Source organism: Balaenoptera musculus, chromosome 11 (genome assembly GCF_009873245.2).
Source record: "Balaenoptera musculus isolate JJ_BM4_2016_0621 chromosome 11, mBalMus1.pri.v3, whole genome shotgun sequence".
Lineage (NCBI taxonomy): Eukaryota > Metazoa > Chordata > Mammalia > Artiodactyla > Balaenopteridae > Balaenoptera > Balaenoptera musculus.
Window position 1 is genome coordinate 86,268,292 of NC_045795.1, and position 10,553 is coordinate 86,278,844.

The 10,553-nt window shown below is 36.9% G+C and overlaps 1 protein-coding gene across 2 annotated transcripts in view; it reads left to right on the forward strand.

The window, feature by feature from the left end:
- The window catches only part of PPP4R2 (protein phosphatase 4 regulatory subunit 2), a 56,604-nt gene extending 50,013 nt beyond the window's left edge, over positions 1-6,591 (forward strand). For both annotated transcript variants that reach the window (XM_036868766.1, XM_036868767.1), the window contains exons 6-9: positions 780-854; positions 1,110-1,253; positions 2,272-2,561; positions 2,822-6,591. In XM_036868766.1, coding sequence (XP_036724661.1) covers positions 780-854; positions 1,110-1,253; positions 2,272-2,561; positions 2,822-3,126 — 814 coding nt within the window. In that variant the 3' untranslated portion in view covers positions 3,127-6,591. The remainder of the gene's footprint in view (positions 1-779; positions 855-1,109; positions 1,254-2,271; positions 2,562-2,821) is intronic.
- Positions 6,592-10,553: the final 3,962 nt, after the last annotated feature.

Consider the following 10,553-nt stretch of genomic DNA (forward strand, 5'->3'; position numbering starts at 1 on the left):
ATCCAGTCCTCAAAGTAGAGTATTACCAATAACATTACCTATATGTTTTTCCAGTGAAAAGATTTGTATTAAAGAGATTCATGATTTACTGCAGTCTTAACACTGTTGGATTTATGTACTGTCTGGACCCTGGTATCCCTTCTGAGACAGGTCATTTCTAGGACATAATTCTTAGGTTTGTAATAGCTACTTGATGACATCGCTCTTCATGATGGAAAATTATTTCCAGTTGCTAAGATTTACATAGTAAATTAAGGTAGCAGTTTAGGGCACACTCCTTGGCACCACTGGTATTTTATTATGGGTGGATGTCCTGGGATTGCAGGAGATTTAGCACTGTCCATGGCTCACACTGAATGCCAGTAGTGTCCACCACTTCCCATGAAAAATTTCTTTAGACGTTGCTATATGTCCCCTGGGGATGCGGAGTGAGGGAAGGGGGATTGTTGGAAGATGTTTCTTTAGATGTTGCTATATGTCCCCTGGGGATGCGGAGTGAGGGAAGGGGGATTGTTGGAAGATGTTGCCCCCTGTTGAGAAACACTGGTTTAATGGTTAAAATATCTGATTTCATAGACCAATAACGGTGAATTTGTTTTAGAACTCTTGAAGAGTGTACCTGTTATTGTTAAATAACATACTAAGATAATCCCATAGTTATTTTTCTTAGAAGTCTTTCATTTGGTTCTGTGACAGATCTTACAAAAGATCTTTTAGACCCGTGATTCTCATCAAAATTAAAGAATTAAACTATCCATAAAAGTGTTTTTTTCTTGTAGGAAGAACAATTCCAATAGTTTAAATCGAATGAATGGTGTTATGTTTCCTGGAAATTCACCAAGTTACACTGAAAGGTGAGATTATTGATTTTTATTATTCAAAGAGTTGCAGTTTCTTAATTTTGGGTAGGAAATTCAATATACTTTTTAAGAATTGGGAATTTTATGGCGGTTTAGGATATACCAAACAGAATTAGTTAATTTGGTAACCCATGGTTCTGAAAGTCAAAATTAAAGAAAATGTTTCTGTGATATGTTCATATAAGCAAACCTTGGGAGGGATGACTTTTTACAAAAATGGGAAAATGATGTTCATTTATTTTACCGTAGGTCTAATATAAATGGACCTGGAACACCCAGGCCACTTAATCGACCAAAGGTTTCTTTGTCAGTCCCCATGACAACAAATGGCTTACCTGAGAGCACAGACAGCAAAGAGTCAAACTTAAAGCAAAATGAGGACAAAAATCACAGGTTTGTATGTGATTTATATTTAAAAGAAAACATGTTTTCCAAAAGAGTTAACATTTATTGATAGTTTTTCAGCCCTCATTATTTATTATTTACAATTTACTGTTGTTTTGAGGGGTAGAAAAGGTTTTAATGCAGTTAAAAGGGGTTGCAGCTTTTTGCAGCATTAGCACATGCTGACGATGGGCAGAGAAAAGACTTAAACTGCTAATTTGGGGAGATTTTATTTATAATAGGGTGTTACGAAAGTGGTCATGATACATTTTTTTTTCTTCTTTTTGAAAGTTACTTGAAAAGAGAAGATTTATAAATGATTTGAAATTTTGTGAATCATTTCTCATTGTAGATCATAAAAGGAAACCTTTTTATTTATATCCCATCTCAAATTTTGTACATCACATTAAGGGAAGGAACACTGAATGAGTGAGAGGAATTAAAGAGTATTGGCCTGCCTGGACAAAAGGGTCTTATCAGAACTGATTTCTTAAATTGGTGATGATGCAGAAAGGTGTCTATGTTCTGACTTACTCAGGAATAATGAGCATCTTATCTACAGCTTACTCTCATATGGTTCAGAAAATTACTAATGACAATAAGAATAAACAGAGATGGAGACAGGGTGATGTAGCAAATGCAGTGAGTTGCTAATTAAGGGGATCTGCTTTAGGGGGATATGATCGTTCTTTTTCTGTGAGTTTAAAAATATTTCACAATAAATTATTTAAGAAAAAAAAAAGAGTATGTCCCTGTGGAAGACTTGTAGTTTTATTATAGGAGGACATTTAACTTACTGGAGAATTGAACAGAAAGGTCATGTAACTTATTGACAAGTTGCTAGTGGGAAATATTTATTAAACAGTTTAGGTGTCCTCGAAATTATTCTCTTGTGTTTTTCTTTGCCCAGATGTTATAATTTAACTTTGACACTGAAATACAGTTAAACATTATTAGACCTTAAAAATGAGAATGTAGATGATGAAGAAACAGTCTTATTAATGACACTTTAAAACAATATTTACAGTGACTCTTCGACAACTGAATCAGAAGGTTCCTCAGTGAGCCCTATAAAAAATAAACATCCAGATGAAGATACTGTGGAAGCTGAGGGGCATGAGGTAAAAAGACTCAGGTTTGACAAAGAAAGTGACGTCAGAGAGATGGCCAGTCAAACATCTTCCAGTGAAATTTCTTCAGTTATGGTAGAAGAAACAGAAGCTCCATCTTCATCTCAGAATAAAGACAAAGAAAGTAGTTGTACCAGGCAGCACTGTACAGAAGAGGATGAAGAAGAGGATGAAGAGGAAGAAGAAGGTATTTAGAGACCATCTGTAAAAGGGTGGAGTAAGGAGATCCTCAAATTCTTGTACTTCATTTTTGCGTGAAAGAATTTAACATAATGGAACTCCTTATAATGCTGATGTTGGGCTTTTCTCCCACCTGTATGTGTTCTATAGTTGCTGCTGAGTTTCAGGGATATGATTTGAACTGTAGAGTATCAGAATTCATGAAACTTAACTGTGGAGGTATTTTGAAAATCAAATTTAACTACAACAACATTTGCTTATTTTTAGAGTCTTTTATGACATCAAGAGAAATGATCCCAGAAAGAAAAAATCAAGAAAAAGAATCTGATGATGCCTTAACTGTGAATGAAGAGACTTCTGAGGAAAATAATCAAATGGAGGAATCTGATCTGACTCAAGTTGAGAGAGGTTTACATTCTGAAGGTAGTGAAAATACAGGCCCTGTAAGTAGTTCCAATTGCCATGAAACGGAAGAATTAATAGGATCCAATTCCAGTAAAACTGGAGAGATTCTCTCAGAATCATCCATGGAAGCCACAGAAGTCACAGATGAACCAATGGAACAAGACTAACTATTTAGAAATATTTAGATGCAGTATTTTACATACAGTTCTGGTTTTACACTGTATAAAACTTTTATGTAATAAAGTGGACCTTTAGTTTTACAAGAGAAGCAGGTTGTAAAATAAAGTACTTTATGGGATAAATCCTGAAAGAGTTGTACATGTAAGAACTGTGAATATCAGCTCCTCTGGGTCCTGCTTACCGCTGACTTTTTTTGGTCTGGTCAAATCAGTGGTTTGTGTATAGATTTTTTTTTTTAAATTTAGAGTTAAAAATTTTAAACTGGAAGATAATTATAATTTTGAAAACTTTTGGAGATTATCACATTTAGTTTATACATATGCAAGAAAGCTTTTTGTCTTGTCTCTTTCTGACAGCTCTAGCAGTTTTCATATTTTGGTCATAGTTTCAACATTTTAACATGTGAATTATAGGGTTTCATGTTGGTTTCCAGATTTTATTGTTTGACTATGTACTATGGAACTTTAAGTCATATATACATATATATATATTATTCTAAGGGGGGAAATGTTATATTTTTCTTTTTCTATAAGAGATGAATACAGTGGATACTTTTTCTATTGGTAATGATTGAGTTCACCTCTTTCAGAAGACAGTTTCTTTCTCTTCTGAGTAATTCAAATAAAATCTGGCCCTTGTGAAACCCTGGAAATCTTAAGTCTGTTGAAATACCAGGTTAAACACATTCCAAGAGATCTGTTCAAACTAAAATTCTTTTGTATACTTCTGAGGTGCCTGAGAAAAAGACTTCATTATTTATGAGAAAATGTGCTTTATCTTGGAAATTGTGTTCAAACATTAGCTTACTATTTTATAGAATGAATGCTTATAAAGCTGACACGAGACCATCTCAGAAGAACCAGGCAGGTTCCTTTACCTTTTGCTTGCTTTTCTGAACAGTGTGAATACTACACATTTCTTTCTAAATTATTCTAGAGTATACAGATGTCAATGGTATGAAACACCACTGTACTGGAAGAATTAATATATTACTTTAGTAATGTACCGGAGCTAAATGACTGAAGCTTTAGGGGTACATAAAAACCACCGTAATTTGTATGACATTTTGAAGTGAATTAAATATTTTTGAACATGCTTCTTCGACAGCCAGTGTTATATTTTTCAGATCAACACAAAGCACAATGGTTATTCTAAACTCAATATTTTCAAATTCACATAATTTAAAGTCATGCAAGCTGCAATTTCCCTGTCTAAATTACTGGCTGCCAAATTTATACCTGTTTCTTCAGCTGTACCTTTTGATATTTAGAATTTTTAAATTTCTGTAAAGTAGATTTTGTAGAATGTAATGTGTTCACTGCCTTTGTGAAGCGGTATATAATTGTATAATTTCTGTGTGTAAACTGAATGCTTGGGCTTTCAATACAGTATTCATATAAAGCAATAAATATTAATGTTATGAAATATTTGAGTACATTTTTATCAAAATATATAAGAATCCCTTTTTTTAATTTCAGATACCTGAAGTACACAGATGAACTTATAAAACTGATGCAAACATTTTCTGACACTGTATCATATGCTCTGGGGTGATTTGGGCGGCAACCACAAGTTTTGCATTTTGCCTACTTCAGTTGCTATGACTAAAAATACCAAAATGAGTTGGCTCCGTTTATGTCTGTAGGATATGATACTACTGACTGACTTGACTGTCAGGTTTACAGCAGCTAGATGATATATTTGTGAATATGTCTCATAGTTGAAATAAAAACTGAGTATTGATTTACTTACTGTTATCCAAGAGGGGAAAAAAAAACCACACATTGTAAATTTTTAAAAAAAATTTTGCAGAAATGTTAAAATGAAGCAAATTTTAAATGTGACATTCATTTGTAGTGACCTCTTCTTTATTTTCTTGAGGGATATTTTGCCAGTGAGAGCAGATTTTAAACATTTTAAGTTTAGAAATTTTGAAATTTTCTTTAGAATATTTATGAAATTATTGTCAATAAACCTATTCTTTAAGATCCTGTGACCTTTTGATATTTTTTATTTTAATTGTGCCATGGACCACTTTTAAACTGATTTACTTTTATTAAATATAAGTTGAAGATTTAGCATCATGACTTTGAGGTCTGTGGTTTTATTTGTAAACTTGCAATTGCTATTTTGGCAAGGGCAAATATATTTCTTTATTAAATAAAGTACAATAATGGTGAATGTACCAAAATGCCATCACTCAACTCTATGAGAGATCTGAATTTTAATCTATAGTTTAATAGTTTTAATATTTATTAGATATTCTTATGTTGATCATAGATCTAACTTGTTGCTGTTTATACAGATAGTTGTAGAATGCTCATGGAATATTTTCTTTAGGATAGGTGGAATACTTAGGTAGTTAAACTGGGAAACCTTGTTCAGCTGGTTTGAGATACGATGTCCGTTGGGAAGTAAATTTCCTCGAGTATATGCATAGGTGCACTTAACATAGACTTTGCTTCATGGAAATGTCAGTTCTAATAGTAACTGATTCAGATGTGTATTTTTAGAAGGCTAATTTTAGGCACATTTTCTTAACACACATCAGCAAAGTCATATTAAAAAATCTAAAGAATTAGGACCTTGGTGATTAAAATATTATTTTCTGTTTTGGCCTTGAGCAGATTGTTTACCTGTTAGACTCTAGACTCTGAACCCAACATGTAAAAAGAATTTGAAATGCTGATGAGGAGAGCGAGAATATACATGGAATACACTTTTAGCACTTTTCCCTTTTGAGACAGTGAAAACATTATCCCAGTACATTTTTAAAAATGTATCTTTTCAGTTCTGAAAATGTTGGCGAACAGAAATGAGTAGTGGAAAATGTCATATTTTAAATGTTTGATTATCAGATAAATTTAATCCACGTAGGGTTTATTGTAACTACACCTTTCAAAAGTGTGGATGGAGCAATGAAATTGCCTGTCAGAGCTATAAAACCCTCTGGCTTGGAAAGGCATCCCAGAAACCCTGGGTAAGAAGGTGTGGCCTGTTAAAGCATGGAGGTTCAGAGTGTTTTGTTTTGCTGGTGTAGATAGGCATGTACTTATGCATTTTTGCATTTGTAAAGTCAGCAATTTTTCAAATAATGTAATATACTAGTTTACTTATAAAGATACTTGGGGCAGAATCTAAAGCTGCGATGTTTGATTATGAGAAATGTAACTTGTGATAAGGACAAAAATGCAATTTGTAGAACCAAAGGAAATAAAAATTTTGGATAGTGTTTCACAATGTCTTCTGAACAGGAGTTTCTTAAATACATTGGTTTTGATCAGATGAAGCTTAGTTCTCTCGAGATTTGTGCTAATCATAAAATGGATGAATGCAAAAACACCTTGTAATTTCATATGGAATTATTATAATTAGGTTTATTGGATTATTGGCCTAGCAAGAATGCTAGTATGTATTGGTTAGAATACATCTAATATTTCACATTTTAAAAATAATTAGTACACTTTCTTCAGAATTTTCTTTTATTTCATCAACTTGGAGCCTAGATTACTTTGCCAAATAAATGTATTATTTTCATAATGCAATAAAATATAAACTAGAAGACTATCTTTATGTGTGGAATTACTTTATTTGCCATAATAGCTCACACTCCCTCCTTCCAATGCCCCCTTTTCTCTCACCTTAGGTAGGTTAAGATCCACAAGCATTTCCTGATCCATAGGGAGAGGAGCTGCATGACTTCATTACAGGTCTGTTGCTTAAGTGATAACAGGGTGTTTCTGCAGAGATGGTGCGTCTGAGTTGAATGGACGATTGTTCTTTGCTGGGCAACTTGTACCTGGGATCTGTAAAATAGAGATTTACCATGTAAAAATTTCTCTTGGCATAATTTGGCACTAGTTGTCATGCACAGATCTACACCATTTGTATTAGAATCATTTTAGAAATGGCAGTTTCAGACAACTACATGGTTAAAAGTGTAGAGTTGCCCTCAGTGGAGAGGGTGGATTCCATTTTCCGTTGTGGGTTCTCATTTCTTCATATGTATTACTGCACAGTAGGTGATAGTAAATGGTGACATCTGTGGCTCTCAACTCAGAAGATAGGAGTATTAGCATGTTTCTGAATTTAAATACTGAGTTTCAGCTTCTCTTCTCATATTTGATCTCTAACTTCTCCCCACTTTATTATTTACTAAATGCTATAGCTAGCATAGAGTTTTGGGTTACTGATAACGAAGACTGATTCTTCTATTGATTAGGAATAAGAAGCATGATCTCTGACCACTTGCCCATCTAGAATGAAGAGTACGCTACTGTCGTATTTTAACAGATTTTTTTTTTTCCAGTGTAAAATTCAGCAGTTGAGTCTGGGGTCTTTGGATTTATTTGTACGCTTTCAGAGTTTTTCTTCCCAAAGGCAATGCATTTTTTTTTTAACTAAAAATAATGACAAATACACAAAAATGCCAGTAATTTCCAGTGTCCTAGTCAGAAGACACCACTGGTTTACTGATTTTTATAATCTTGCAAGCTAGTCCTATGCGCATGGCAAGTGGTAACAGTTGAAATTAAATGGGCTTTGTGGATACTGGCTACACAAACACTTGATTCCTGTGACTACTTTCTCCCTGCTTTAGAAGGGTTCCAAGTTCATCCCTGAAGCCTTTCACTGTTGCAAAGTTTGTGGATTTGGGAGCAGTACACGCCATTGGATGTTCCTAAATCCAGGGGCAGATAGACTGAATCGCCAGAAAATGTGCATCCAAATGACAAACTTCTGTGACTGTGTGACCAGCTCCCCTGACCTATAGAAAGTCACCACACTACACCCTTGCCTGATAGGGGACAGGTGTTTCTGGAAGTGGTAAGTTGTGTCATTAAACTAGTGAAGTCCTGCTTTATTTATTTATTTATTTTGGGCTGCGTTGGGTCTTCCTTGCTGCACGCGGGCTCTCTCTAGCTGCGGCGAGCGGGGGCCACTCGTCATTGCCGTGTGTGGGCTCCTCACTACCTTGGCTTCTCTTGCTGCAGAGCACAGGCTCTAGGTGCACGGGCCTCAGTAGTTGTGGCACACGGGCTCAGTAGTTGTGGCTCGAGGGATCTAGAGCTCAGGCTCAGTAGTTGTGGCACACAGGCCTAGCTGCTCCGCGGCATGTGGGATCCTCCCGGACCAGGGCTCGAACCCGTATCCCCTGCATTGGCAGGCGGATTCCCAACCACTGCGCCACCAGGGAAGCCCCGCGAAGTCCTGCTTTAATGTGCTATAACGGGACTTGATAGTTGGTCAATAATGCTTTGCTTCAAGAAATCTTGGCGGTTGAATAGGTTTGCAAGGCCTTTAATGGTGCCTATGTTTGCTGAGACTTTGAGGGGTAAATACATGGTTAGTATTTGGCCGTCTTCATTTTGGATCGTTTTTCTTTCCATCGCTTGCAGTGCTACAGAATGGGAGGTTAAGCTTTAATTGTCACCAACAGAATTCACATATGCATTTAGGAATGCACATAATCTCCCACTTTCAATCTGGGAACCTAAAATTCTTAGGTGGCAACTTGTATGAATTGCTGTGTATTTGGGGGGCTACAAGAGTAAACTCAGTCCATTCAGTCATGTTTGGAGAACAATAACTATGCAAGTTTTTAGCAAAAGGCAGCTTGCGACTTGCACAGCACAGACATTAGTGCTGTTGTGGCAGTCTGGGAAGGCGTCTCAGATGAGGTGGGGTTCAGTTTGGCCTTGCGAGGTGAGCAGGACAACCAAGGAGGTAGCACGGTATAAATGGGCAGAGTACAGAGGCGTGGGTTAAGTCATAGCTTCAGAGTCCCCACCTGAGGTTCCTTGGGTAAGTTACAGTTTCCTCATTCGTAAAGTGGGGGAAATAACTGTATCTTCCTGGTAGGATTGTTGGGAGCATTCAAGGTAATTATGGGTATAAAGCTAGGTCTAATCCAGGACGTGGCATTTCTTTTAAGGAAGAGAGTCATGGAGGGGGAGATAGGGTTTGTCCCTGGGGAATACAACAATTTTTGCTGGAATCAAAGTCGAGGTTTCAATCCTGGTCAGTACCTGGTAATAATGGCAAGCACCAACTGAGCACTGACTTTATGCTCTATGTATCCTTAGCACGTGTCATGCATAATCTCATTTAATCTTCCCATCAACCCTATGAGATGCTTAATATTATCTCATTTTACAAACGGGGTACTTGATGTAAAGAAAGGCAACTTGCCCTGGGACCCTTCGAAAGTGGACTGTGTGAACTCCAAAGCCCAATGATTTTTACCTATTACGCTTAGGTGCTGTCTAGGCTTAGGAGACCTGTAGACTTAGTAGGGCAGCAGAGAGGAAGCCATTCCGGTATCTGAAGGTTCTCAGAGACACTCAGACCTGCCCAAGTTCAGGTACATCAAAAGGCTTCGTCAGTCACAAACCCAAGCGCTTGGTTTCACACTCCATGAACTTCACAATCTAGCTTCACATCTTTTTTTTATCACCCATGTTTTTCCAGCTAGACATTTTGAGTATATCCTCTATTTTTTAAAATTTATTTTAAAAATTAGACAATGCATACCTGGCAAAAATTCAAATAGAGCAGAGCGGTATATACCAGACTGTTGTTGTCCTACTAGTGTTCCTTCCAAATCCCTCAGTTTTATCCTCCTCCTGAACCCCAAGGGAGGTGCCCTTACCAGCCGGGCTTAGTGCCTGACAGTCAAGATCCTGGGGCAGATTCCCTGGGTTTCCGTCCCAGCTCTGCCACTTGCTGGCTGTGTGACCTCTGACTGTAAGATGAGGAGGAGGTCCCAACCTCACGGGGCTGTTACGAGGACTAACCATTAGAAAAGAGTCTGGCATGTAGTAAGCGCTGCTTGCATATGAGTTCAAAAAAACAGCATTTTAAAGAAATTGTATCTTTCCAAAGATAACCTAATTCCGTTGCAAACCACCGTGGTGGTCCCTACCTGTCCCCCGACTTCCCTTTCCATAGTGAATGTACATTACACACGTTGAGATACCCTCGGCCTTTTTTCTTCCCTATATATTTTTGTGATACTTCTTTGACATCAGTACCTGGAAAGCTACCCCCGTCATTTTAACGGCTGCATAGTATTTCAGTGGTAGATGAACCATAATTTATTTAACAACAGGCCTCCTTTAAGGGACCTCATGATATTTTGACTTGTGGCCATTGTTTGCTCGGTGTGAGCAGTTTGACACTGGGACATGTAAAATCAGCCCCTCCAACCCCCCCTCTCCGGAAAAAAACAACAACTAAACAAGCCTTTGGATTTTAAGGAATCCTTAAAGAATTATTGTGTGTGAAATAGATGTCCTTGCCCCTGGGGAAGTGGTGGAGGGAAGGATGAATTATCTGTCAGGCAAACCACATACTATATTTCAAGCCATCTCAATTGTAAGATACATCGCTACTTTACGTAAAGTAAGAAAAT